Raw genomic sequence first — 27,391 nt, forward strand, 5'->3', positions numbered from 1 at the left:
AGTTCATCAGGGAATGCATCCATCTTCTTCTTCTTCTGGTCTTCTTTTCTCTTTCTACATCTCACTCCTCACCCCCCCTCAATTTATACACACTTTCCTTGGGTCCGTCCCCCAGGGCAACCCACATACCTACCTATCACATGTATGGGGGAGTAGGAAGGTACTTCATGGGATGATATAATTAGCATGATCTTGTTAATCTTCATTAGCATATTCAGGGGTGTCAACTTTAATATACCTTTCATGGATAATAAAGCAAAGGTCATTCACTGGACAGATGGCCCTTGCACCTTTACAAGAGGCACCAGGGCAGAACTGTCCTGCCTCCACAAGGCTCCCTCCTCCAGCTGCATCTTGTGCTAATCAGGCCGCCTTACCAGCTTCAGCCTCCACATTACCCACCCCGTGACTATAGTTTCAGAACTTGCGAGTGTTTGAGACATTCCTCAGCTTGGAGGGCCTCTGCTCCCCCTCCATCCCTTAACTCTTTCTCAGGCTGTTTTTCTCAGCCCCTGTTTTGGGGAGTTACAAGTCGGCTCTCACATTACACCACCCCACACCCATCACACCTAGCCTCCCCAACTGCTCCATCATCAGATAGACTTTGAGCATCTGAAGCCAAAGGGGCAGCCAGGGGACACCTGTGAAATGTCCCTAGGAAGGAGAAGAGCAGGGCAGAATGCATCCCGCCCAGCCTTCAGGCACAACCGTCCCTGCCCAAATGCCTGGAAGGAGATGGCAAGGGAACTACCCACCAGAGAGGCTGCCAAAGATGTGGAAGGAGGACTCTAGAATAAGAACATCAGTGGTACCAGGGGCAAGTCTTGAGCCAGAGGTTGACTGTGCCTCTCCCTGCTGGCAGCCTTGGCATCCCAGGAGGCATTACAAGCAGCAGAGACCGAGACCCTCCAGGGGAGGAGACACAAGGCTCCTCAGGAAACACTGAGGAGCACTTTTGCCATAGGTGCACAATCAGGCAACCAGCTCTGGCCAGGAAGATGCCACACTCCAAAAGTAACATTCCCAAATGGTGTATTTATTTCTCTGAACTGTGCATAGAAGGCCAGGGAGATGGAGGGGTGTGCAAAGCCTAAAGCCAGGATGTGTGGCCATCTAATCACACTCATGAAAGCTGAGGCGTAGGAGATAGGAAGGGGATCAGACACCCATCTAGGAGGACAGTGGCTCGAGGGCGAAGTGCTGTGGCATGGTGGAGCAGACCCACTGCAGCAGTCATCCTGATTGCTCCAGCAAACAGGACCCCAATGAGAAGTGAGGATATTTGTGAAAGAGCTGCTTGTGCCTCACGATTGTGGCAGCCAAACGGCAACCTCCCCTGTGGTGCTGAGGTCAGCTAAGGAGTTGGCCGATCACCAGATCCAAATCACACACCCATTTCCTTCCTGAACAACAGAAAAGTGATTGGCATGAGGCAAAACTGCGTGACCAACCCTCTTGAGAGCACAAACATGCCTCCTGTCAGTGCACTTTTCCTCACTGGAACAGAGGTCTCGCCTCAGTGGTCTCGGTTCATACCTCAGTTGCCCAGCCAGCAGCCGCAATGTTAGATCTCAGCTATATGCAGCCCCAAGGCTTCCTTCTGTGTTCCCACCATTCACCATATTCAGCTCAGCACCTGTGGCACACTAGGCTTTATTTGCTGCAAGCCTTCCACCCCCACCCCTGATTTCTCTCACCATAACCCCTGCCCAAGCCATCTATGATCTGGACCACTTCGACCCATATCCTTGTCCTTCTCAACGCTAAAATTACTCCACACACACAAGCCAGATAGGAAGGCACCTCCCCACTGTCACCTGTCTGGTGGCTCTATCCACTGAGCTTCTCTTAGGGCTTCCTCCTATATTTCCTTTCACCCTTGTGCTCTTGGGTGTGAGTGTAAATATTACAGGCTCACGACGTATGTACCAGCTGGAGGTTTCCAGACCATGCCTAAATGTGAAACTACTATGTGGGACTCTGTAAACACCTTCATGGCTAGGTGTCCCACATGTATCACCCCTCAACACACCCCTCTAACAGACCCACCACCAAGGCTGCTTATAGGACAGGACAAATAAATGGTTCTGGATCTGTCCAGGAGGACTAAAGGAAGGAGAGTTTTGCCCCTCACATCACTCGAGGTTCCACAGGTTTCCTGTTGCAGCAGGCAGCTTGCCACTTCTCCAGAGCTGTGCCTGCGTAGGCACTGTGTCAGTGGGTGAGGGGGAGCTCGGGCAAAGCCGAGCGTGGGAAGAAGAGGGAGGGGAGCAGCGCTCAATGTGCAGGATGGGCCAAGTGCTCAGTGAACTCCAACAGTGCTGCGGTACTGGAGTCAGCACTGGGACAGTCAGTTACCTCTACAGAAATGTCCAAACAAAACAAACTCATCTCAGCCCCCACGGACACCCAAGCCACTCCAGTAGTCCAATTCTCCTGGGTGAGCTTAGCCCAGTCAGTTATGTTGATTAGCACAGCCAGGAGAAAGCCTGCCCCCCGCTTGGACGGTGGGGGCTGAGCTCAGCTTGTTTTCTTAGTCATATTCAGATGACGCAGTATCAGATCACCGCATCAGGCTCCCGTGACCCTCAAAATCGAAACAGAAAGCAGGAGGCAGCTGCCAGTCACGTAACAGGAGCAGTGGTGTCAGAACCCAGCTAGCACGGGACCTGTCAGCAGCCACAGACCAGCTCAGCTCACCAGGGCGGCACCTCAGCCCTCTTCAGCGTGTTTCAGCTCCTCACCCACGCAGATGGGCAATCCGTAAGTATCCTCCACCGGGTCCCTCACCTCTTTAATGCCACTGGCATCAGGGGGAGCTGACAAGAGAGGTGGTGCTGCAGGGTGCAAATGTCTGGGAGGGAGCAGGTCCCTTTCCAGCTGTAGCACCTTTTGGGGCGGTTTTTCTGCCCTGTGGTCCATGTGCCACTGGCTGGTTTCTGTTTGCCAGCAATCCTCAGCCTGTCAGCAGCCTTTCTTCACCTGTGGTTTCCCCACAGCTGATCCTGCCTGAGGGGGAAAGAGGGATCCTTGGGGGGTGGGGGGAGCAGGTGGCCTGAAGGAAAGGTGCCAAGTCCAAAGCTGCCTTCCTTTCCCACTGCTCTTGCACAGCATTACTCCCCCCAGCAGCCAGGGAGGGGGGATGCAAGAAAGCCAAGTATTCTGGGGGGCTCTTCAGTGCAAGAGAAAATGCCCATTCCCTCACCCCTTTACATTCAGCGTGTTCACTGCAGTGGGGTCCGGCAGCTCCACAAAGATGTTTGTGTCTGCACAGAGGGGCCCAGGCACTCAGCCAGCAGCTCGCTGCGGGGAAGGCACAGCCCCAGCCTGGGAAGGTGCTCACCTGCCTACAAGCCAGCAGAGGGAAGGGCCCTGCAGCCCCAGCAGCACAGAGGGTCTCTACGAGCCCCATCTCACACACAGACACCCCAGGGAGCTCCTGAGCCACGCACATGGAGCCCCTCTCTGCCCAGGAGGCTGAAGCACAGAGCTCTCCCATGGTGAAGTCCAGTGCTTCCCGTGATGCCTGCCCTGAGGGGCTCGCTGTGAGGCGCTTGGGTTCCTCTTTCTTGCACCTTTGAGGCAGAGCCACAGACTCATCCAAAGGCACAGGCGCCTCCTCAGAGGTGAGGGGAGGCTGCAGATGTCTGAGAAAGCCCCAGCTAGACAGCTCCTTCCTGTTTATCTCCTGCTTCTCAGCCAGGCTGCCTCCAAACCAGCCTCTTGGCCGAGCTGCAGGGTTCACGAATGCCGTGCCTGTGGCTGTGCTGGTGGCAGGGCGCCAGGTCTCAGCTTCCATTGCCAAACCGTACGTCACCTCCAGGCCAGCCGTGCGCTCTCTGCCCCAGCTGGCACAGGGCACCCACACCAGGCGCGTTTCGGTCCCTGTCACAGTCACACCCGGGGACAGGGATTTACCTGGTGGGCTCTGCTGGGGAGGCAGCAGGAGGCTGAAGGGCAAATCTGCTTGCAATTTGGCAGAGTGGACGGAGGGACATTGCTGGGAAGAGAAAATCAGTCCTTACAGACACCAGCCTCAAACAGAGGAGAGGACAGAAATACCACGGGATTTCCCCAGGCTCTCACACAGGCAGAGATCACATAGCAGCACAGGGTCTCTGAGGTGGCCGTCCTCCACCCCTGCCATATATTTCCATGAACCTGCTAGGAATTTAATTCTCTGTCCCCTCTCTAGTAAGCATGTGCAACTAGGACAATTTTTAATTGCTTTTCTATTTTATGGAGGTGGAGGTAAGTAAAAGGTAACATGAGATGATTGAACAAATGCCCATGTTTCAAGCAAGCCTGCCTTCCTTAGGAAACCAGTCTACAGAAACAGGATAGCAAGGGCTGGTGGGTGGGCAGGGCCGGGAGCCAGCTGGGCTGTACTAGTCCCAGCTCTGAGCACTGACAGAAATCCCTGGGGAGCTGGTCAGCTAATCAAGAGCCCCCCCTCCAAGCACAGCTTGTTCTCCCTCTGAGGGCTGTGAGGCAGGATGGCAGGGAGAACAGTGGGCAGGCGTGAGCCCTTGCAGGACAGGGAGAAGAGCAGCAATGCCTGACTGCAGGAGAGCACGTGTACAGACAAACCCTGGTGAAATAACATGTGTGAGGTCTCATTCTGTAGCGCACTCTGGGCCCGAGCATGGATATTTTCCTGGTCATCTGTGTCTTCATTGTAGATTCAGAGCAATGGACATCCTCGGTGCGACCTTCCAGTCTTTCCAGAAGCATGTTGTGAAGACCTCCAAGGGAAGCTACAAGAAGTGAGGTACTGACCAGAGGAAGGAGATAGGTCAGTGTCTGGACACTGTGACACCCTTCCGCGCTGCGCACATGCTCCTCCTGGCTATGACTGTGTGGAGGAGGAGAAGTTTGGGACAGAGAAGTTTCATCCCTGTGCACATTAAACATAGGTGCCCCATTCCCAAGAATCCGGGGAGACAGGGAGAGGGAGGGGGTTGCTGAAGGGTCTCCAGTCACCAGCACTGCAGCCAGGCACTGGGTACAGATTGAGTGAGGTCTCTCTTGACACGCTAAAACTCAGGGGCTGTACCAAATCCACCAGTGGCTGTGGGGTTAATGGCCTGGGACACACAGGGCATCGGAATGATATACCACCAGGTAATGGGCAATGAAGGGGAGAGAGCAGGACCAACTTTCTGAACTTCTTGAGGGAAGGTAGTAACTGATTCACAGGAGATAATGCCTGGCAAAGGCAGGAAAGGGGTTATTTGCAGAGCCTCAAGCTGAAAGCTGAGCTTGAAGCCAAGGTCTCAGCTCCTTGCCCTGTGTCTGTGCCTCTGTGCAGACCCGGGTGGCCAGTGCTGTGATGCCCCTTCCTGATGCCACTTCTCTGGTTTTCAGCACAAAGCAGAAGCCTGCAAGAGGGCACTGAAGTCAGTCCACATTTCTGGGAGAAGCGCAGGGAGCCGGGTTTGCCAGGCAGTCCGAGAGAACAGTGAGGAGCGTGGCAATCACAGGTCTGTCACCATATCACCCATCTCCCCGGGCCTGAGGGGAGGGTGAGTGGCTGCAGGTGGGCCCAGGGTGCCTCTTTGTGGTGTACAGCTGCCTGTCTGTGTGGGGAATTGGTCCTCAGGCAACCAGGACAGAGGAGCACCGTTGGCCAGCCTCAGTGGGGAACAGGGCTGCGGGTGATCAGCGCTGCTGTGCTCAGATATGTATGGGCATGCAAGGGCCTCAGGGGCATGTGGATGCTGGAAATGCGTGGCATCAGTGGCATCAGGTGTCCCAGAGCTACGGGGTGGAGGGGGACACACAGGGGAAGCCCTGCACTTCAGACCCGGTCATACCTGCATTTTACTCAGTAGTCCAACGATCACAAGGGACGTCCTTGTCTGACCAGACCTGAAAGAAAAGCATTCTCCCAGAATAGCTCTTAATCCCCTGCTTACCAGACAGCAGTGTTTTGCTCCTATCACTTCAGTTTGCTGACAAATGCCTCTCTTGTCCAATGTGAGATCATGGTGCAAAGGGCATGTGTGAAGCTAAGGGAGCCCTACTGTCCCCTCCCAGTGCTAGTCCACGCATGGGACATCATCAAGCCACCTTTGCTGCGACCAAAAATGCATCCCCACATCATCAAGCCACCTTTGCTGCGACCAAAAATGCATCCCCACATCATCAAGCCACCTTTGCTGCGACCAAAAATGCATCCCCTCAACCTCGTAACAGATGCACAGCACAGTCAGAGGCAGGATTCGAGATGCTCCTCTTCTAGTTGCAAGGGGAGTCCAAGAACTCAGTGACACAGGCTCAGAGCACATCTTGGGGAGGGTACCGGAACATGCAACAACCAAGGGGTCCCCCCGCTTCATGTTTTGCAGCAGGTTTTACCATGATATCAAGAGACCATGCTTGCACCAGGATGGGTCTGCTGCAATGGAGGTACACTGGGCACCTGCTCTATGTCCTGACCCTACTCAAGGCTGCCGGGACCTTGGCCTTGATGTTCTACGCGCTGCTGTGGGAAGCTGGGAACCTGGTCAACCTTCCTGACAAACGCATTGGCTTTTACAACTTCTGCCTGTGGAATGAGACAGCTGGGGAGCTGCAGTGCCTGGAGTACAAGCATCTGCAGGTGATGGGCATCAGCCTACCAGAAATAGTGATAGCCAGGGTTTGTGTGTATTCCTGCCTCGTCCTCAGCATCTTCTACCCCATTTTTGTTGTACATGCAAAGTGCACAGATGAGAGAGGGAGCTGGAAGGTGATTCTCATCACATTTATCATCAAGACGATAATCCTGTCTGGAGGCCTGGGTATGTTTCTTTTCCAAACCTCACCATGGATTCACCCCTCTGATTTCACTGGAGGCTTCCTGGCACTGCTGGCGACTCAGGCTTTGCTACTGCTCCAGACTCTCACTGCTGCTATGTATCTCAGCTGGGTCAAGCACACCTCCCACTGTCAAAGCCCTTTTACTGAGAAGGCCCTGCCCACTGAGGTTTGACAGTGAAGAAGATGCAAGAGCCATCGATAACCTGCTTTAAAACAGTAATCCCACCACAGCTTTAGTCACTGGCAGGAATCTGATCCTTAACTCAAAGGCCCATGTCCAGCCATGCTCTGGCACACGGCTGTGTGCTGTGCTCCTGAAGCGAGCAGGCAGCAGACACCAACACCCACAGCACATCGTGGAAGCTTCCCAGAAACAGCAGCATGTAACACACCCTTCAGCCTGGGCCACAACAGCAAAGCGACAACATTTCTGGCCCTGACGCAGAGGACAGTGAAGGGGACAGATCAGAACCAGCACACAGTGGATACAGCCCTCCGGACATATCTAGCCTAAGCATAGGCAGGCAGAGATGCAAACAGGCTTCCTTTCTTGGAATTGCCCAAAGAGACTCTGCTTCTTCTCCACTGCCTAGACTCACCAGGGCTGCCTTTGAGGCAACTGTGACTTGAGGAGCTGTGGCTTCACACTGCCATCACAGCAGCGGCAGCTCCTGAAGTGCACTGGAAATACTCTCTTCAGCAGCAGCACCTGTACTTCACCTGCTGGAATAACATCTGGACTGACTACTCTGCTTTAGTTCATTAGGGTGAAGTGGCCCACATTCAACCCCAGCAGCAGCAGAGCACCTGAAAGGGCAGCCTAACAACTTGCTGAACACAGCCCTAACGAGGAGGCGCGTTCTGTGAAGAAGCAGAGGATTTTGGTGCAGAGCCCCAGGTTTGTCCCCACTGATATTACGGAGCTGAGCCTAGCAGTCCGGCAGCCTGTGAGACTCCAGAACTGGATCTCTGCAAGGACAGCTCACCACAAAGCTAGCTCAGACCAACGGACGCCCCGCGCAAGGGTGCGCTCCGGCAGCTGGGCCAGGACTGCCACAGGCCAGGGTGCAGTGCCCCAGCTGGGCCATCAAAACCAGAGCATTGGCTGGGTCTCTCCACCACGGCGGTGCACAGCACCACTCCATGCCATGTCTGTAAGCTTGCACAAAGAAGCGCCTGCTTTCCCGCTCATCCCCTTCAGAGACATGAGGGTCCGTTCTTTTTTCTGCTGCAGTCTTGGTGTGCATGTGCCTGGTGATGATGGTTTGACTGATTCTTCATTTCAGGTAAAAGCTCTCACATCTGCTTCAGCCTCACGTGGTGTGTTCATCTCCCCGTTTGGATCGGGAAGAGGACGCTGAGCCACCCTCATCCCTTCCTAGACCCCCCCATGTACATTGCAATGGGGTCAGGCCCCTCAGGATGGTCCTTGCCCCTGCCAATCTGCTCCCACCCATGTCTTCCTCAGCTTTGGGATGCCTGCCCAAGCCTGGAGGCAAATTCAGCATCAGGCCAGATGGGGACAGGCCTGCCAGGTCCCACTGCAGCTGTCACAGAGGGACTGCAAGGACAAAAGAGCCCCAAGGCTGAACCATGACTATCTGGTTCTGCAGAGCCAGCAAAGGCCTTACAGGTCCAGCAACCCCCAACCCCCTTCCAGTCCCAACACCAACTCACCAAAGGGACACTCACAGAAACCCAAACGTCCTCTTTAATCTGTCCATGCTCTGAGATGCCAAACAGAAATGAACATAATCTAATCTGGAGCCAAACCCCAGTGAACCCAGCACACACTGGGAGAAGTGAGTGCCCCCTTTTCCCCCATAGCCTTCACGGGCCTCCCACCAGCTTCACAGGCCACCAACACGGCAGATACACAGCCCACTCCAGGCCCTCTTCTCACCATCCTGAGGGCTGTGGGAGGGGACACCTTCCCCTCCACTGTTCCCTTTGCTCCCAGGGAGCCTCCGAGGAGGGGAACGTTAGCTGAAAAAGATCTCCCTGACGTATTTCAGAGCATCTTCCTCAGTGTCCTCCCGGCCCGTTCTCTCTGCATAGGCACCGGCACCGGTATCAGGAGGCGATGGGAGAGCCGGACCGCGGTCGCCGGCTTCCCCCGCACTGGCTGTGCTTCCAGGAGCCTTGGCTGGCGTTGCCTGGTGCTCCCGCTCCTCTTCACTCGGCGACGGGGCCTTCTCCTCACCTTCCTCGCACTGTAGATTCTGACCAAAAGGTAAACCACCAGACCGGGCTGTGCACGACTCGACCCTGGGAGCACCCCGAGGGGGAAGGGGGGGCACACCCCTCGCCAGTCCCCACCTGCCCGGCGGAAGCTGCTTTTGTCGACCGAAGGCAGCTCCGCCGGCCCCGGCACGCTCCGGGGAGAGGACGAAGGAATCGGGACACCCGGGCGGCGTTCGCCAGCGCCCCCACACCCGCCTCCCGGAGAGGGGCCCCCAGGCAGCCGGGGGCGGCAGCGCTCCCCGAGCGCGCCCCGGAGCCCTCCCGGCCCCGCTCGGACACGACCAGGGCCGCGTCCCCACCCCGGGGGGGGGCGGTCCGGGCTCACCTCGGCCAGGACCGCCAGGGCCACGTCCACCAGCTCCGCCTCGTTCATGCAGTACACCACCGCCTCCGCCGCCCTGGGCACCGCACGGGGAGACACTCAGCGCGGGCAGGGCCCGGCCTCGCCCCCCGCCCCCGCCCCGCCCCCGCCGCGGCGCTACCTCGGCCCCGCCGCCGCCCGCCGCCGCCCGGCCTTGGGGGGAGCCACCACCGCCCGCTCGGCCCCCGCCGCCCCCATCCAGCCCGGGAGGAGCCGCCGCCGCCGCTCGCCCGCCGCCATCCCCCGCGCGGCCGCACCGCGGGTGGGGGGCGGTGGCGCGGCCGCGGGAGGCGTTCCCTCCGTCCGTCCGTCCGTCCGTCCGTCCCTCCCTCCGTCCCTCCCCGAGCGGGAAGCCCCGGGCTGGCGCTGCCGCCGCCGCCGCCGCCGCGCTGGGACCCGCCGTATCGGCGCCGCACGGCCGGGGCGGCGGGGCCCCGTCACTCCCAGCCCTCTAACGGCTAAAGCGCGAGCGCAGGCGAGCAGCAAAACACGCACACATCCGCCCTCCCCTCCCCCCCCCCGCCAAAAAAAACCCAAACAAACAAATAAAATAAAAAAAAAAAAAAAAACGAAACCCATTAAAAAAAAAAAAAAAGAAAGAAAGAGTCCCGGCAGAAGCCGATGCTATATCGGCCGGGGAGGGCAGGAGCGGCAGAGACAGCGGTGTGCGGCCAGGCAAACACAGCTCATGCATCAGCCGTGAGTTGGAAAATGGGTTGAAGGAAAACTGAAAATAATTGTTTAGGTTACTAGAAGAACTTGAGCGATCAGTCGAACACCTGGAACACAAAGGTCGTTGAGCCAGGCAAGCGTGGTAACCACCACCTGGGAAATGCGTAAATTGAGAGAGACTCCTGATCAGGAACCCCTGTCCTTGAAGATTAAGGCCCTCTGAGAAATAATGAACTAGCTGAAGCTAGACAGGAGGTAAGAAAGCGCAGACATAAACCAGAGAAAGGCCAATTCAAAAATGCAAAGTTCAAGAAAGGCTCCTCCCCGAAGACCGCCAGAGACGGCTAGAGACCACCAAGGGGCCCTGTGGAAGCCTCCCCGAGACCTAAACCTCGTGGGTAATAGCTACGTAAATATGATAATGAGTTTAGGAAATTTCATGAATATGTATGTTAGAGCGATACAAGCTTTGGCTATTGTAACGCGCGGTGGACATGTCAGGTGGAATGATTCCCTCATGCCCCCGGCTGAAGAAAGTAATGCCTGACCGTTACCGGCGTTAAGGCGTTTCCATTCCCCATTTCGGTGACAAGTGCAGCGGTGGGACAGGGCGAAGCTTTGCCGCACGCCCAACGGTTTGTCAGCAGCCCCGCCCGCGGCCACCCCCGCCGTGTTTTACTCCACCACCTCTCCCGACGCACCCAAGGACGCATCCTCCGACAGCCTAACTTTCAACCGTTCAATAGTCGAAACCGCCGCATTTTCAGAGCCCCTGTCCGGCCGCCCGGGCCCCGCCGGGCCGGCCTCGCCCCGCCCCTCCCCTCTGACGCCCCCCGTGACGTCCCCCCGCCGCTGGTAGGTCGCCCCCTGCTGGCGCGGTTGCTTAGCGCCGACGCGGTTGCTTAGCGCCGGCGTCGACGCGGCGGGACCGGCAGCGCGGCAGCGTCGGGAGGCACCGGGGGCCGCTCGGGGTTCTTTTTGGCTCTTCTCGCCCTCTCCCCGCTCTCTCCCCCTCCCCGCCCGGGGCTCGGCAGAGCCCGCCGGCCGCTTCCCGCATGCAGAGGCTCATCGGGCTCCTCAGGAGGCTGCGGGGGCGGCCGCCGCCCGGCAGCGCTCCCGCGCCCCGCGCGGCCGAGCCCCGGGAGCAGCGCCGGGGCGGGCTGCACTGCGCGGCCGCCAGCGGTGACCTGGCCCGGCTGCAGCGGCGCTGGTGGCGGAAGTGGTTCCGCATCAACGAGCGGGACGCGGAGAAGCAGTAAGGGGCGGGCGGTGCCCGGCGCGAAGCCTCCCCCCCAGCCCCGGTGGAAAGAGCCGGGCAAAGCCCGCGACGGTCGCAAACGCCCTGAGGAGCAGGGGCGGCTCCGCAGCGGCGGCCCTTACCGGACGGGTGCCCCAGGGGGACGGGAGGGGGCGGATGCTCGGCTCTGCCCTGCCCTGCGGTGCTCTGCCGGCCCGGGCCCTGTCGTGAATGTCCTGCGGAGCTCGGCAGGCCGTTGTCCGAGCAGAGGCGGCTCCTCTCCTGTCGCCAGAGAGAGCGGCCTGCTGGAGCAGGGCATGGGGTCGCGGGAAGAGACGGTACAGCCTTCCCGTTGCTGTTCGAAATCCCGTCCCCTCTGTCGCTGGGACCCGTCTGGCACGGGACTGACCGGGGAAAACCCAAGGCCTTACGCAGACTCCCCAGTCCCCTGTGTAGCCTCCGTAGACTCCCGGCTGCCAAGACGCGCTCTCCCTCGCCGCGCCAGGTGGCCGGGCAGCCCTGCCGGAGGCAGGGACCAGTGCCTGGGCACAGGAGTCTGGTTGTGCAGGTTCATTGGCACAGCTGAGGAAATTCCTCCTGACTCAGTGGATGTGTTGGGGATTTTCCCTAGCCAGCCCCAGGCTTCAGGTGTGCAAGTGCTGCCACCAGCTCTGGCAGGAGAGAGTTTGCTCTCGGCTTAGTTTTTGCCATTTGAGGCTTGTGGCCTTATGCGGTGGGTACCACAGCCTGAAAGGACGTCTTCAGCTGTGTGTGTCCGTGTTAACCAAACACGTTTAATTTCTAGGACGCCTCTGCATCTTGCTTGTGCGAACGGCCACGCAGCTGTCGTTCGATTTTTAGCAGGAAAAAAGTGCAAGCTAAATCCTTGTGACAGTTTTCAGAAATCGCCGCTGATGAAGGTATGTGGAATAGGTCACACTGTTGTACGTGGGGCTTATCAGTTATGCACCGAGCAATATAGACCTTGCATCATTCTTTACGCAGTCCTGTGTAGAAACAGATATGTTGTAGTCAGCGGTGAAGAGGCGTATGTTGCCTAATCTTTGAAGATGCTCACACTTTGCAGTGTTGGGAAGATGCGGGAGTTCTGTCAGAGAGAAATGTAGATGTTGGAAGTTATTCCTCCTTTGTGTCTTGTTTCCAGGCAGTAGAGCGCCAGCACAAAGACTGTGTGGCTATTTTGCTGGAGCATGGTGCCAGCCCTGACCTCAAAGGTCCCGGCGGCAACACTGCCCTTCACCTGGCTGCCGTCATTCCTAATAAATCTCTAGTGGAGCTGTTACTTGCGCACAAGGCCCATATTGATGCGCAGAATGAGGTAAGCTTGGACTTTGGGTAAGGCTCCTCTTCCTCAAACTTGCTTGACTTTTATGTGTTGTACTAAGGGAGATGACTTCCCCTTTCAGTTGGGATACACTCCGCTTACTCTTGCGATCACCGAGCACTGTGAAGAGATGGTCGAGTTCCTTCTTCAAAAAGGAGCTGATGTGCACGCTCGAGATAACCGTAAAAGGTGAAGGGTTTGTCAGAAATGCACGGGGGACTCCTTAGCATTGTTCAAGTTGGATTGATGGGAGGCGTAGGAATGAGCTTCAAAAGACAACCAGGAGCTGCCTAAGAGGAGCAAATTCTGTGTGAAAGCAGACCCACACTCGGCTGTGCTCTTAGCTCAGTAGACGATTTCTGAGGACTGCAAGAAAGTTTTGGCTGTGGTGCCACGCTCGTGCATACACGTGCCCTGAGTCTGCTCTGGGCAAGTGGTTGGCCTGGAGACCTCCTGAGGTCCCACCAACTGGAATTCTCTGATGCTACCCCATGTTTGGCTGTGCTTTCTCTCTGCCTATAGGAAAGGGAAAATGAATTGTTTGGGGAGCAAAGAGGGACTGAAGTGATGGCAATGCAATGTCTGCAGAAGCTGATGTATTTCCTGTCATTTCTTTGATGCTTTAGGACCACTCTTATGCTTGCTGCTTGTGCTGGGGATATGAATATAATACAAATTCTCCTTCATCACGGTGCTGATCTTTCTCATCAAGACCCATTTGGCTGCACAGCTGAGTACTATGCCAGGGAGTTTCAACATGATGAGTAAGTGTTTTACATCCTTGTTAGAGCAGCTGCATTCTCAGAATGTCTGTGCTGATGTATGGCCCTTTTGGGTAACATCACCAGGGTTTAATGAGGTGTCGAGACCTTTGTTGAAGCTGGGCTCAGTGACATCTTCTGATGCATCTGTTTCCATGTCAGGAGTGGATTTGGAAGTTGGGGGGAAACTTCCCCCAGCACTTCTCTCTTGAGAATCCACCTGTGTGCTACCAAGCTCCACTGAACTAAACTGACTAGCACCTGCCTGTGGTTTGTTTCAGAGGGAATCTAACTGATATCCCCCGAGTTAAACTCTGCAGCAGTTTTCCCTCCTCTCATGGGTAGCTTTGCACCCCTGGCCATTCCTTCACTAAGGTGGCTATGTGTGCTTAACAGCTACGCTGAAGGAAATAGCCCTCTTCCCTAGGGATGGTAGCCTAGTGATGGGTGAATGAACTGCATTATGCCTACAAGCATGCCTTGTCTAGCCATAAACCGCCGGTAACCTCTTGTCACTGGATCTGGACTTCATTTCTCCTCCCCTGCCCCTTCTGTCAGTCTGTGTCAATGGGAAGCAGGAGGGAAGGGTGCCTGGGTAAACTGTGGAGTAAAAACCCCTGCAGGAATACAGCATGTTTGAAGATTGCACTAGCAAAACAAGATGTTAATTCCTTCCCTCTAGGTTTCTGGCACAGTATCAGTGTTGCACTAATGCACCATTTTACATAGCAGCCTTGGTCTGGGGCACGTTTTTAATGTTTTTCTTTTCTTGTTTATTTGGGGGGTTTTGTTTGGTTTTTAGTTCTGCTTATGAAGCAAAACTGAAAGTGGTCTCTCTCTGGAGCCCCAACTGACCCTCTGTCAGGGCTGTTAGAAGATAACACCTATGCAGTGTAGTTAACCCCTGCAGTGCTTGAAATGCAACTGCAATTGCTGTTGGCCTCTTGCTACTCTCAGGTCCTCAGAATAACCGTGGGAATTTCTGAAGCCCTTCAAAGTCAGGACAGGGTTTGAGGAGATGTTACCTCAGCTTGACATGCAGAGTAGCTGCAGCATTAGTATAGCTTCACGCTAAGGTAGAGGCTCTGTAGTTAGATGTCAGTCTGACAGGGGGGTTGTTTATCTCACTGGCCCTCGAAACGGAGAGGGGGTTTATCACATGAGGCTGTAGCCCGCAGGGATGAGTTACTCCATAGACAAGAATTGGCACCTGTAGTGTGAACATGCCTGCAGTGAGTATTTCAGTCTCCACTACTCCAGTAGTGCAGTAAGTTGTGTGTGTGTGTTACCCGTTAGCAACTGGCTATGAATATGGGTAGGATGGCTCATGAATGGCTGCTGCTCTTCCAGTAGAGCATGTAGGCAAGTATGGGGGTATTTTTAACAAATGGATTTCCTTCCTTTCCATATATAGTATTGCTGACCAACTGGAGAAATACATGTTCTATGAAGGGATGGGAGAATGTTTTGCAAGAGGCACAGAAGGCCCAGCAGTAGATGGCAGGTTTTGCTCTGCGCTGACTGCTGAATTTACCTCGGGTGCACCTGCAGGTAGGAGGATTCAGTGTGGAGGAGGTGATGAGGACAAATCCCTGTGGCCTGTAGGAGAATAATAGTCAATTGGATGCAGGACTTGAGGGATGGGGAAAGATACAGTGAAATAACCACTCACAGCAGCGTTGTGCTTCTTGCCTCCTTTGTAGGTGTCTTGCCAGCAGCAGGAGCAGAGGAAGAGAAAGATGTAGATTCCTGGTCTGATTTTGAGGTACCTTCTCTGAAGGAGGCAGTGGTGCCTCACTTGGCTCACTTGCTTTTGGTCTCGTTTCCTTCTGTGGCTGCTTCTACCACATGCCTGTAACTGGGACCTGACATGCTGGTGCTGCAGGCAAGCTGTTCAGTGAGGTCTGGGACAAAGCGAGGGCAAGCTAATGACCTGGGTCTCCTAGAGCTGATCTCTGAGCTAGATTTCTAATACAGGACTGAAACAGTAAAGCTTCCTGCTGGTTACGATCCTCTGAAATCCTAGAAAGCTGTCACTGTGAGGATTGCTGGTTTTCCACCACACAGCTCTTCTTTGGATCCAGTCAATGTCAAATGGTTGCCCGTAGGGCCTACAGTCCAGATGCTTAGCTGCTTATGAGTAGGTCCTCTCTATCTTGGGCAAGTGTGTTTCATCCCCTTTTGAAAGCCCAGTTCAACAGAGATGCCTAACATGCTGGCTCTGTTTGCCCTTTTCATACTTTCTGCCACCCGTTACCATATCACAGCACATTGGCTGAAGCAGGAGCTTTGTGTTTAGAAATGGGTCGAGGAGGAGTCTGTGCTAATTTTCGTTCATGTCTTCTAAATTCCTCAGTTGGATTTTGAAGATCTAAAGAAAGAGTCAGCTGGCATCCTGCTTCCACCTGCGGATGAACACAGAGCACATGTGCACTCTGGTGCAGAGGAGCGTGGCAATGGCAAGTTCCTGGCATACTAAATGGTTACCTTTATAAGCTTCTCTGGAGTGAGGTAGATGGGGAGAAGCAGAGTGAAATAAGCACTCACAGCAGCGTTGTGCTTCTTGCCTCCTTTGTAGGTGTCTTGCCAGCAGCAGGAGCAGAGGAAGAGAAAGATGTAGATTCCTGGTCTGATTTTGAGGTACCTTCTCTGAAGGAGGCAGTGGTGCCTCACTTGGCTCACTTGCTTTTGGTCTCGTTTCCTTCTGTGGCTGCTTCTACCACATGCCTGTAACTGGGCCCTGACATGCTGGTGCTGCAGGCAAGCTGTTCAGTGAGGTCTGGGACAAAGCGAGGGCAAGCTAATGACCTGGGTCTCCTAGAGCTGATCTCTGAGCTAGGATTTCTAATACAGGACTGAAACAGTAAAGCTTCCTGCTGGTTACGATCCTCTGAAATCCTAGAAAGCTGTCACTGTGAGGATTGCTGGTTTTCCACCACACAGCTCTTCTTTGGATCCAGTCAATGTCAAATGGTTGCCCAGTAGGGCCTACAGTCCAGATGCTTAGCTGCTTATGAGTAGGTCCTCTCTATCTTGGGCAAGTGTGTTTCATCCCCTTTTGAAAGCCCAGTTCAACAGAGATGCCTAACATGCTGGCTCTGTTTGCCCTTTTCATACTTTCTGCCACCCGTTACCACATCACAGCACATTGGCTGAAGCAGGAGCTTTGTGTTTAGAAATGGGTCGAGGAGGAGTCTGTGCTAATTTTCGTTCATGTCTTCTCAATTCCTCAGTTGGATTCTGAAGATCTAAAGAAAGAGTCAGCTGGCATCCTGCTTCCACCTGCGGATGAACACAGAGCACATGTGCACTCTGGTGCAGAGGAGCGTGGCAATGGCAAGTTCCTGGCATACTAAATGGTTACCTTTATAAGCTTCTCTGGAGTGAGGCAGATGGGGAGAGGCAGAGTGAAATAAGCACTCACAGCAGCGTTGTGCTTCTTGCCTCCTTTGTAGGTGTGTTGCCAGCAGCAGGAGCAGAGGAAGAGAAAGATGTAGATTCCTGGTCTGATTTTGAGGTACCTTCTCTGAAAGGAGGCAGTGGTGCCTCACTTGGCTCACTTGCTTTTGGTCTCGTTTCCTTCTGTGGCTGCTTCTACCACATGCCTGTAACTGGGATCCTGACATGCTGGTGCTGCAGGCAAGCTGTTCAGTGAGGTCTGGGACAAAGTGAGGGCAAGCTAATGACCTGGGTCTCCTAGAGCTGATCTCTGAGCTGGATTTCTAATACAGGACTGAAATAGCTAAAGCTTCCTGCTGGTTACGATCCTCTGAAATCCTAGAAAGCTGTCACTGTGAGGATTGCTGGTTTTCCACCACACAGCTCTTCTTTGGATCCAGTCAATGTCAAATGGTTGCCCATAGGGCCTACAGTCCAGATGCTTAGCTGCTTATGAGTAGGTCCTCTCTATCTTGGGCAAGTGTGTTTCATCCCCTTTTGAAAGCCCAGTTCAACAGAGATGCCTAACATGCTGGCTCTGTTTGCCCTTTTCATACTTTCTGCCACCCGTTACCACATCACAGCACATTGGCTGAAGCAGGAGCTTTGTGTTTAGAAATGGGTCGAGGAGGAGTCTGTGCTAATTTTCGTTCATGTCTTCTCAATTCCTCAGTTGGATTCTGAAGATCTAAAGAAAGAGTCAGCTGGCATCCTGCTTCCACCTGCGGATGAACACAGAGCACATGCGCACTCTGGTGCAGAGGAGCGTGGCAATGGCAAGTTCCTGGCATACTAAATGGTTACCTTTATAAGCTTCTCTGGAGTGAGGCAGATGGGGAGAAGGCAGAGTGAAATAAGCACTCACAGCAGCGTTGTGCTTCTTGCCTCCTTTGTAGGTGTCTTGCCAGCAGCAGGAGCAGAGGAAGAGAAAGATGTAGATTCCTGGTCTGATTTTGAGGTACCTTCTCTGAAGGAGGCAGTGGTGCCTCACTTGGCTCACTTGCTTTTGGTCTCGTTTCCTTCTGTGGCTGCTTCTACCACATGCCTGTAACTGGGCCCTGACATGCTGGTGCTGCAGGCAAGCTGTTCAGTGAGGTCTGGGACAAAGTGAGGGCAAGCTAATGACCTGGGTCTCCTAGAGCTGATCTCTGAGCTGGATTTCTAATACAGGACTGAAACAGTAAAGCTTCCTGCTGCTTACAGATCATCTGAAATCCTAGAAAGCTGTCACTGTGAGGATTGCTGGTTTTCCACCACACAGCTCTTCTTTGGATCCAGTCAATGTCAAATGGTTGCCCATAGGGCCTACAGTCCAGATGCTTAGCTGCTTATGAGTAGGTCCTCTCTATCTTGGGCAAGTGTGTTTCATCCCCTTTTGAAAGCCCAGTTCAACAGAGATGCCTAACATGCTGGCTCTGTTTGCCCTTTTCATACTTTCTGCCACCCGTTACCACATCACAGCACATTGGCTGAAGCAGGAGCTTTGTGTTTAGAAATGGGTCGAGGAGGAGTCTGTGCTAATTTTCGTTCATGTCTTCTCAATTCCTCAGTTGGATTCTGAAGATCTAAAGAAAGAGTCAGCTGGCATCCTGCTTCCACCTGCGGATGAACACAGAGCACATGCGCACTCTGGTGCAGAGGAGCGTGGCAATGGCAAGTTCCTGGCATACTAAATGGTTACCTTTATAAGCTTCTCTGGAGTGAGGCAGATGGGGAGAGGCAGAGTGAAATAAGCACTCACAGCAGCGTTGTGCTTCTTGCCTCCTTTGTAGGTGTGTTGCCAGCAGCAGGAGCAGAGGAAGAGAAAGATGTAGATTCCTGGTCTGATTTTGAGGTACCTTCTCTGAAGGAGGCAGTGGTGCCTCACTTGGCTCACTTGCTTTTGGTCTCGTTTCCTTCTGTGGCTGCTTCTACCACATGCCTGTAACTGGGATCTGACATGCTGGTGCTGCAGGCAAGCTGTTCAGTGAGGTCTGGGACAAAGTAAGGGCAAGCTAATGACCTGGGTCTCCTAGAGCTGATCTCTGAGCTGGATTTTTAATACAGGACTGAAATAGCAAAGCTTCCTGCTGGTTACGATCCTCTGAAATCCTAGAAAGCTGTCACTGTGAGGATTGCTGGTTTTCCACCACACAGCTCTTCTTTGGATCCAGTCAATGTCAAATGGTTGCCCATAGGGCCTACAGTCCAGATGCTTAGCTGCTTATGAGTAGGTCCTCTCTATCTTGGGCAAGTGTGTTTCATCCCCTTTTGAAAGCCCAGTTCAACAGAGATGCCTAACATGCTGGCTCTGTTTGCCCTTTTCATACTTTCTGCCACCCGTTACCACATCACAGCACATTGGCTGAAGCAGGAGCTTTGTGTTTAGAAATGGGTCGAGGAGGAGTCTGTGCTAATTTTCGTTCATGTCTTCTCAATTCCTCAGTTGGATTCTGAAGATCTAAAGAAAGAGTCAGCTGGCATCCTGCTTCCACCTGCGGATGAACACAGAGCACATGCGCACTCTGGTGCAGAGGAGCGTGGCAATGGCAAGTTCCTGGCATACTAAATGGTTACCTTTATAAGCTTCTCTGGAGTGAGGCAGATGGTGAGAAGCAGAGTGAAATAAGCACTCACAGCAGCGTTGTGCTTCTTGCCTCCTTTGTAGGTGTCTTGCCAGCAGCAGGAGCAGAGGAAGAGAAAGATGAAGATTCCTGGTCTGATTTTGAGGTACCTTCTCTGAAGGAGGCAGTGGTGCCTCACTTGGCTCACTTGCTTTTGGTCTCGTTTCCTTCTGTGGCTGCTTCTACCACATGCCTGTAACTGGGCCCTGACATGCTGGTGCTGCAGGCAAGCTGTTCAGTGAGGTCTGGGACAAAGTGAGGGCAAGCTAATGACCTGGGTCTCCTAGAGCTGATCTCTGAGCTGGATTTCTAATACAGGACTGAAACAGTAAAGCTTCCTGCTGCTTACAGATCACTGAAATCCTAGAAAGCTGTCACTGTGAGGATTGCTGGTTTTCCACCACACAGCTCTTCTTTGGATCCAGTCAATGTCAAATGGTTGCCCATAGGGCCTACAGTCCAGATGCTTAGCTGCTTATGAGTAGGTCCTCTCTATCTTGGGCAAGTGTGTTTCATCCCCTTTTGAAAGCCCAGTTCAACAGAGATGCCTAACATGCTGGCTCTGTTTGCCCTTTTCATACTTTCTGCCACCCGTTACCACATCACAGCACATTGGCTGAAGCAGGAGCTTTGTGTTTAGAAATGGGTCGAGGAGGAGTCTGTGCTAATTTTCGTTCATGTCTTCTCAATTCCTCAGTTGGATTCTGAAGATCTAAAGAAAGAGTCAGCTGGCATCCTGCTTCCACCTGCGGATGAACACAGAGCACATGCGCACTCTGGTGCAGAGGAGCGTGGCAATGGCAAGTTCCTGGCATACTAAATGGTTACCTTTATAAGCTTCTCTGGAGTGAGGCAGATGGGGAGAAGCAGAGTGAAATAAGCAGCGTTGTGCTTCTTGCCTCCTTTGTAGGTGTGTTGCCGGTAGGAAGAGCAGAGCAAGAGGAAGGTTTTGACTCCTGTTCTGAGAATAAAGTACTTTTTCTTAGAGAGGTAATGCAGAAGTCACGCTTCTGTAGCCCTGATACTGAAATGCAGTGTGATGCTGCAATGTTGCTGGGGATTCCTTTCCCCAGTGCCTGTCTGTGACAATGCTAACTCCAGTTTCTGCACTGGAGAAGAGGTTCAGCTAAAGAAGGATGCTTCAATTCAAGCAGATTGTCACTGTGACAGACAGGTGACTTTATAAGAGACTGACACAGACAGCCACAAATAGAGCCTGTCACTGTATGGAGACCTGTTCTTGCTACTGAGTTCCTTGTGGAGTGATGCTGAGAGGAGGTCATTGATTGTGGACCTGAAGTGTATTTCAGACCTCATCTCGTTCCTATTCTGAAGCAGAAAAGCTGCAGAGGTTGCTCAACGTCCCATCCAACCTGACTTTGAACACTTCTAGGGATGGGGCATCCCCCAACTTCTTTGGGCAATCTGGTCCACTGTCTCACCACCCTTGTTTCAAAAATGTTTTCCTTCTGTCCAATCTAACTCTACCCTCTTTTAGTTTAAAACTGTTGCCCTTGTCCTGTCACTATGGACCTTGGTAAAAAGTGTCTCTCCATCTTTCGATATTGCTATTTCTGTATTTCTATATATGCTATAAGATCTCCCCAGAGCCTGCTTTTCCCCAGGCTGAACAACCCCAACTCTCTCAGCCTTTCTTCATGGGAGAGGAGTTCCATCCCTCTAATCATTTTTGTGGCCCTCCTCTGGACCCGCTCCAACCGGTCCATGTCTTCCTTGTGCTGGGGACCCCAGAGCTGGATGTAGTACTCCAGGTGGGGTCTCATGAGAGCAGAGTGGAAGGGGAGACTCGCCTCCCGCGACCTGCTGGCCACCCTGAAGACCAATCTAATTATATAATCCTATGACTAAAAGCATTTCTCGTCTTGCCATCTTCTTACCAATTTCTCCATGTTCATGGAACACCGTTTCTCTAGAAATGGGTCATGCGGCTGCAGCAAGATCTTGCCGATGCTCTCAGGAAGAACTCCCTGGCAGAAGCTTCACTTGAAGCTAAGAAGTGCTACAGCAGGGACCTGCAGGAACAAAAACTGCGGTTGCAGAAGGAACTAGACAGATCTAAAGCCAAGGTATGGAGAAAGCCTGTCTCTTGACAGGGGCCCTGGCCTTTTTTGTAGCAAATCAGAGCAGGGAACTGACCCTTTCTTGGGGGTTTTGTGTAACCCAGGGTGATTCCGTGTGCAGCTAGCTGTGATGAGGGAGCTGGGAGGGAACAGCCCTGCTGCCTTTGGTGCCTGCTTGTTTGCACCACTGGAAGTAACAGCAGAGGGCTGCGTTAAGGTGGTCTTAATATACTAGACAACTTTGCAACGGGAGTAGATTAAGGGACATGTAAGTGACTCGCCTCGTTTTATAAGCCTGGCGCCTACGATTAGAAAGGTCACTAACTGTGAAGTCACTTTGTCCTTAATTGGAGAAGGGGGGGCGTATTCCTTTCAAAAAGCTGCTTCTCAGGTTTCACAGAGCAAGTGTATTTGCTTCTTTGGTTTTGGCAAAGCAGAGTGTGTGCTGCCTGAGGAGGAACAGGCACACTGGAGTGTTGCACTGGTGCTTTTTTGTATTCCCTCCTCGTGTCGTCCTTGTTATGGAGTTGCAAAGTCACTTTAGGAGCAGGCGGAGCTTCTAACTGTGTTGGAGGAGCCAACAATTGACTACAAAGAGTGTTTGGAATCCTTGAGAGAGAAGTGTCATGGCAGCATTTAGGAAATGCTGTAGGAAACCAGTATAGACATAGGAGAGGGGCCAGTCTAAAAGATGAAGTAACATGGGTTTTGAGAGTCAACATGAGAGTCAAAGCAGTTCACTCCCTTTTATCAAACCAAAGCCTGACTACTGGGGATTGTTGTGCTCTGACAGCTGCAGGAAGTGAAAGAAAGGTATATCTGCACGGAGTGTTATGCCGAGTCCCTGAAGAATGCCATAAAGGAGAAGGAACTAACAACTTCCAGGAACGTGCAGGCCATTCTGGCCATGCCTTCTGCAGCTGTGGCTATCCCAGAGCTGGAAGAACAAGTGCAACAGTAAGGAAGTAACACAGTGAAGCCAGGCTTCACTTTCTGTGACTGTGTGAAAACAAAATGACTGTCTTGCACCCCAGCAAGATAATAATAGAGTTTTCAAAGATGCTTTTGCTTTAGATAAGGTTCTTTCACACTCTTCTTTTGGGATTTGTGCTCTTGTGGACTTCTGCGATAAGGTCTATACTTCTTTTCCAGGCTCCAAGTTGTAATGACCAGGCTGGAAGCCACAGCACAGCAACAAGCCAAGACCACTGAAGCCCTTCAGAAAGACCAGCAAGCCTCTGCCTCAGTAAGCTAGTCAGAGCCTTCCCTTTTCATGAGCTACAGAGCTTAGGTCGGTATTCCTGTGGGGAAATTTGAAGAGGTTTTCCTGGGGGGCCTGGGAGAGATCCGTTCCTCTGTTCTCCTGACTGTAGGCTGCCCTGAAAGTCCTACTGGCTCATTTCCCAGCTTTCTGGCTTTGAGAGTTGTCCCGTGAGGCTCCAGCAAGTCCTACATAATGCCATCTTCGTTAAGGAGTTGCCAGTAATGCACTGGCTTATTAAGTATTTTCTGCTTTAGACCAGTCATGAGGTTGAGACCTCTGGCAGCACCTCAGACAGTCATGTAGTAGAGGGCTTTGGTACCTTTGGTTGTGGACTTTCCTTGGGCTCTGGTGCTGCCAAGCGCTTCATCCTGGAGGCCTGACTGGCATCATCAGACTGTGACAGGAGTTCTTCCGTTGCTTGTACTCTAGTCACCTTCCCATTTCAGTGATTATGTATTCCTTGGCCAGAAGCTCTGGGTCCCTAATGCAATGAGACCTCCAAAGATGAAAATCCACAACTAATAAGGGAACAACACCTCCAAGGGCAGGATTTTGTGTGCTTGGGTAGTGTTGCGGGAAGAGACAAACACTGTGTTGTACCGATACTGGCAAGAGAAGAAGAAAGGCTGTGAGGTGTGCTCTTCAGTCAAGGAAGTCCTAGCGTGACTTATTTTTCCTTCCTTTAATGCTGCTGTAGGCTCATAATGTCCCAGAGGACTTGATAACTCGCTTTCAGACACCGTCTGCAAAGGAACACCTGAGCGGCTTTTGGGAATGACTGGTTTTAGGCTTGGAATTTCTTGTGGGCAAGTGATTTATGAAAAGATTGGGTGAGCTGTGGAGAACCCCCCAGGTTTTTGAGCAGGGTACCCTCAGGGGAAAAATCTATACATTTCCTCATTCCCCTGGTGCTACTGTGTTTTGAAGCTGTTTGGTGGACAATATGTGGGCACTTGCGTTCATCAGCATGATTCCTTTGATGGATCAACTGTGTGCTGTGGACAGGAGAGAGATCTGTGGTTGAGAGCTGCGAGAGGACACTGGAGTTGGGAGATCCAAAGCACTGTCTGCATGTTCTGCATATGGATCCTGTTCCCCTGCTCTCTGTGTGATGTATCTTTTCTATTTTGAAAGCGTGAGAGTGAAATCGAGGAAGTGAAGAATCTAGCTGTGATGAAATGCCGAACAGAAGCACTTCTGAAGAAAACGGGGAGAAGAAACATTGCAATGGAGCAAGAGCGTACCAGGCATGGCTTTTTAGTGCTTTACAGAAACATCATATTGAGTAGAAGTTGAGCTTAACTGAACTCTAATGTAAAAGCATTGTTTGCAAACAAATTCAGGCCTTGCATTCAATCTTGAAAGGTGCTTCTGTGCATGAGCCTAGGGTTTTAAAAAGCTGCAAAAAGCCTTGCAAATGCAGGCTGCCTGCAGTTCTCCTGAGAGGGAAGAAAGCATTTTCTTCCTCTGTTCAGGTAAACTTTGGGCCCTCCCAGTCATGTCTGGCACTGGAGTGCTGGCTGCTTTCAGGAACTTCTGGCCTGTCAAGCATGTTACAGATGAAGCAAGCCATGGCAGTGCTGCTTACATAAGAAAGGCCAATTGTTGCTTTGCTTCACACTCTCCTTACTAACTTGCTGTGCAGGTTGAAGAACCTTCTGGAGAGCTCAGACAAAGCTGAGTGTTATGTAAGGGGAAAGCGTCAGATTCCAGGCAGAGATGAGGAATATCTGTTCTGAGGTGGGCAGCAAAGCTGGCAAACTAAGGCGAAAGGTGAGTTCTGGCTCATTTGGTGGATTTATGGTGATTATTTTTTTCTGCTGCAACAGGCATGATTCTTTTCCTATACTTTTTGTCTGTGTTGCTAATTATCTACTACTGTCAGCACGTGCCAAACACAGTCTCCCTGGCCACCCACCTGATGGACTTCCACAGAAGTGAGGAACTTTAGAGCTCTGTCTTTGAGTTGCTTGTTTTGCTGCATACAAGTTGATGATTTTTCCCCAACACCTGGAGATGCAGTCAAAAACACACATGCAGCAGGCAAGACAAAACCAGAACTCGCAAGAAAAGTTGTCTACTTTGTGTGAGACTCAGAAAGAACCAGGGCTTAACCTCAGAAGGCACTGGGAGGCTAACATGGTAGGTCACAGCCAAAAAAGACAACTGGGGGAAAGAGCTGGACAAGAAATAGGGAAAAAAACGCAAGTTGATCCATATCTCCACATAACGCAGTTTTCCACGTGAGTCTGTACTGTAACTTTGTTGTTGACATGTTCGAGCATTTGGTTTTTGGTATCTGGATCTGCACATTAGTGCTGTACTTCCAGGATCTACTTTCAGTGCTGCCTTTGGCCCAGCCTGCTGTAAAAGTAAGGCACAGCCTTTTCTTTTCCTGCCCTTCCCCACTCACAGGTGAACCTCCCATACCGTTAGTGATGAGAAGATGCTAGAGAAGAGGAAGTTCCAGTGCCAGAAAACAGAGTGCTCACAGGAAGATGAAGGAAGCCTGGAAAACTTTGCCTTCCACCATGTGCAGCCATGACCCTGCATCTAATTCCAAGTGTTCTGTTGCAGCTTAGTATTTAATAAACTGTGTTTTAGTCTGTTTTGCTGCACAACCGGAGCACTTTGTCCCTAGCAGGTTTGGATGAGAAGAGTCCTGTCTCTGAAGGCTCACTGAGGTTCTCTTTCAGTGCAGGCAGTTGGTGTGTTTCTCTCTGCCCTTGCTCTGAATGAAAATCAGTCCTGCGGACAACTCCAAGAGGGAATACGCATCTACGTTCTTTTCCTCTGGGGAGACTTGAACTGTGATTGTGCCCAGATCAGGGCCTAGTGCTGAGCTACTGCTAATAATAAGTTACCAGACTCTTCCCGCCTTTTTAGAGCAATCCTCCTGGTGGTCTGGGCAGAAGGTGGTAGGGAATCTGATGGACATGTAGACTGCTGAAAGGCAAAGGTGTAAATAAGTGGTGACAAGCTGAAGCAGGGTGAGTCCCGCCTCAACCGAAGGAAAAAGCTTTTCTTTTGTGAAGGGGGTGAGAGACTGCTCCCTTGGGGACAGGGAGCCCAAGGGGGTCAGTCCCCCAGCCAGCAGGGCAGGGCCCAGCCTTGGCCTATGCGAGCGAGGGGAGCAGGGTGGCCCTAGGGCGGGCAGCCGGGGCAGCCAAGAGCCTAAAGGGACAAACACGTGCCTGGTGAGGTGGCAGCTCTGAGGGCAAGCCAGAAGTCAGGCGTGGTGGTGGCAAGCAGGGTCAGACACAGCCCAGTGATGGTCAAGCAGGGCCCTAGGGAGGTCTGGAGCAGCGAGGTCCATGGCCAGGCACAGCTGAGCCAGAGACACCACGACAGAGCTTAGGCAGGGCCTGGCGGCCCCAGCTCAGCCTGCTGCTGGCTTGGTCGTGCCACAGAGGTTGTGGAGCCTCCATGCTTGGATATGCCCCAAATTGGACGTGGTCCTGCCCTGGTTGACCCTGCCTGCCTCAAGTGACCACACGAGGCCCCTTCCAACCTCAATGAGGCTGCATTTCAGCGATCTGGAAACGTCACGCTGCAGGCCGTTTGTTCAGCTAGACCTCCCGCCTGCTTTAGTGAGCTTTTTGCCCAAATCTGACCTCATCTTAAGTCTTTGTTGGGCTACATAAAACAGTCAGAACAACTGCAAACTGTAGCCAACATGTCCAGGCACAGAGATTGCAACCACTTTCTCAGTCACCAAGTCACGTTGTGAGGTGTGATGCCACCAGTGAAGAATGTCTGTTAGCCAAGCCAATCTTCACTTCCAGCCCCTGCTTTGAGACCTGGAGGTGGAGAAGAACCATCATGTTCCAGGTCTGGCTGGGCAGCAGGGGAAGCTGCCAGCTATGGAGGTCTACCTGGCCCAGTCCCCATCTCTTCAAGTGCAAGGGAGATAGCTAAGATATGCATTGCAACTTTGGCAGGCCACTCTTCAAACATGCCAAAGCACACTTGGCAAAACCCAAGTAAAATAACGTTCCACTTCTTTTCCAGGCAATCCCCCATCACATTGGTAAATGTTAACAGATGTCCAAGCTCTAAAACCAAAATGGCCTTTGGAAAATACCAAAGGTCTCTTCAAACAATTGACTGGATCCATTCCTCCCATAATTGAGAATGAGAGCTCTGCCAAGGCACAATAGTACTGTAAACTCTCAATAAAGGGCAAGGACAAAAGCAGCAGTAAACTCCGCTGTGATGTGTAAGGAGATGACATCTGGTTGCTCAGTCTATTCAAAGGCTATGCAATACCTGAGCACAGCACCTGCCCTGATGTTGGAGGTGTGCAGGGGGAGACGCAGTTCCAGTGACAGAGACCACTCTACAGGACCAGAGTGGTTCTGGCCCTCCCTCCTATCTGCCATCAAGTAGCTGCTAGGCATCATGTAGCCTCTGAACTCCAACACAAGCATTTCAAAAAGCCTGACCCAGGATCTCTCCTCTAGTTGGCAGCATCTATCACAAGGGAACACAATACATCCAAAAGAACACAATTATTTTTGTTCCTGGATGTCTTGCACTGGCTCCCCCCAGTTTGCGAGTGTCGGTGCCAGAAGCACCCGG

The 27,391-nt window shown here is 52.7% G+C and overlaps 3 protein-coding genes across 14 annotated transcripts in view; 2 read left to right on the top strand and 1 right to left on the bottom strand.

Annotated features, from left to right (window-relative positions):
- The first annotated feature begins 2 nt into the window (after positions 1 to 2).
- LOC122153435 (transmembrane protein 140-like) lies at positions 3 to 8,084 on the top strand. 6 transcript variants are annotated; one of them, XM_042792696.1, is made up of 3 exons: positions 3 to 2,763; positions 4,683 to 4,771; positions 6,351 to 8,084. In XM_042792696.1, the coding sequence occupies exon 3, from the start codon at positions 6,362 to 6,364 to the stop codon at positions 6,974 to 6,976; it is 615 nt and encodes a 204-aa protein (XP_042648630.1). In that variant the 5' UTR covers positions 3 to 2,763; positions 4,683 to 4,771; positions 6,351 to 6,361; the 3' UTR covers positions 6,977 to 8,084. The 6 variants fall into 6 exon arrangements, with proteins under 6 accessions (XP_042648630.1, XP_042648628.1, XP_042648629.1 ...); XM_042792692.1 differs by lacking the exon at positions 3 to 2,763 and adding an exon at positions 5,368 to 5,483 and having other exon boundaries at positions 4,706 to 4,795; XM_042792693.1 differs by lacking the exon at positions 3 to 2,763 and adding an exon at positions 5,368 to 5,483 and having other exon boundaries at positions 4,706 to 4,795; positions 6,354 to 8,084.
- Positions 8,085 to 8,497: 413 nt separating this feature from the next.
- Positions 8,498 to 11,638, bottom strand: LOC116960956 (cell cycle regulator of non-homologous end joining-like). Of its 4 annotated transcripts, none has more exons than XM_042792700.1 (3): positions 11,462 to 11,638; positions 9,374 to 9,446; positions 8,498 to 9,017 (listed from the first exon to the last, which is right to left on the bottom strand). In XM_042792700.1, the coding sequence occupies exons 1-3, from the start codon at positions 11,635 to 11,637 to the stop codon at positions 8,787 to 8,789; spliced, it is 480 nt and encodes a 159-aa protein (XP_042648634.1). In that variant the 5' UTR covers position 11,638; the 3' UTR covers positions 8,498 to 8,786. The 4 variants fall into 4 exon arrangements, with proteins under 4 accessions (XP_042648634.1, XP_042648632.1, XP_042648636.1 ...); XM_042792698.1 differs by having other exon boundaries at positions 8,498 to 9,026; XM_042792702.1 differs by lacking the exon at positions 11,462 to 11,638 and adding an exon at positions 9,531 to 9,649.
- LOC116965709 (POTE ankyrin domain family member F-like) overlaps positions 10,953 to 27,391 on the top strand; it is a 338,398-nt gene continuing 321,959 nt past the window's right edge. The window contains exons 1-25 of one of the 4 annotated variants that reach the window (XM_042792678.1): positions 10,953 to 11,336; positions 12,124 to 12,238; positions 12,484 to 12,657; positions 12,746 to 12,852; positions 13,290 to 13,427; positions 14,839 to 14,975; positions 15,128 to 15,189; positions 15,781 to 15,883; positions 16,003 to 16,064; positions 16,658 to 16,760; positions 16,880 to 16,941; positions 17,536 to 17,638; positions 17,759 to 17,820; positions 18,413 to 18,515; positions 18,635 to 18,696; positions 19,288 to 19,390; positions 19,510 to 19,571; positions 20,163 to 20,265; positions 20,376 to 20,455; positions 21,400 to 21,552; positions 22,340 to 22,503; positions 22,699 to 22,792; positions 23,945 to 24,057; positions 24,456 to 24,583; positions 25,226 to 25,428. In XM_042792678.1, the coding sequence (XP_042648612.1) occupies positions 11,137 to 11,336; positions 12,124 to 12,238; positions 12,484 to 12,657; positions 12,746 to 12,852; positions 13,290 to 13,427; positions 14,839 to 14,975; positions 15,128 to 15,189; positions 15,781 to 15,883; positions 16,003 to 16,064; positions 16,658 to 16,760; positions 16,880 to 16,941; positions 17,536 to 17,638; positions 17,759 to 17,820; positions 18,413 to 18,515; positions 18,635 to 18,696; positions 19,288 to 19,390; positions 19,510 to 19,571; positions 20,163 to 20,265; positions 20,376 to 20,455; positions 21,400 to 21,552; positions 22,340 to 22,503; positions 22,699 to 22,792; positions 23,945 to 24,057; positions 24,456 to 24,549 (2,559 nt within the window). In that variant the 5' untranslated portion in view covers positions 10,953 to 11,136 and the 3' untranslated portion in view covers positions 24,550 to 24,583; positions 25,226 to 25,428. Of the gene's footprint in view, positions 11,337 to 12,123; positions 12,239 to 12,483; positions 12,658 to 12,745; positions 12,853 to 13,289; positions 13,428 to 14,838; positions 14,976 to 15,127; positions 15,190 to 15,780; positions 15,884 to 16,002; positions 16,065 to 16,657; positions 16,761 to 16,879; positions 16,942 to 17,535; positions 17,639 to 17,758; positions 17,821 to 18,412; positions 18,516 to 18,634; positions 18,697 to 19,287; positions 19,391 to 19,509; positions 19,572 to 20,162; positions 20,266 to 20,375; positions 20,456 to 21,399; positions 21,553 to 22,339; positions 22,504 to 22,698; positions 22,793 to 23,507; positions 24,058 to 24,455; positions 24,584 to 25,225; positions 25,429 to 27,391 lie in introns of those variants that run through there. The other 3 variants (XM_042792679.1, XM_042792677.1, XM_042792680.1) reach the window with 3 other exon arrangements.

The sequence above is a fragment of the Tyto alba genome, unplaced genomic scaffold (assembly GCF_018691265.1).
Source record: "Tyto alba isolate M040663 unplaced genomic scaffold, T.alba_DEE_v4.0 Super-Scaffold_2, whole genome shotgun sequence".
Classification (NCBI taxonomy): domain Eukaryota; kingdom Metazoa; phylum Chordata; class Aves; order Strigiformes; family Tytonidae; genus Tyto; species Tyto alba.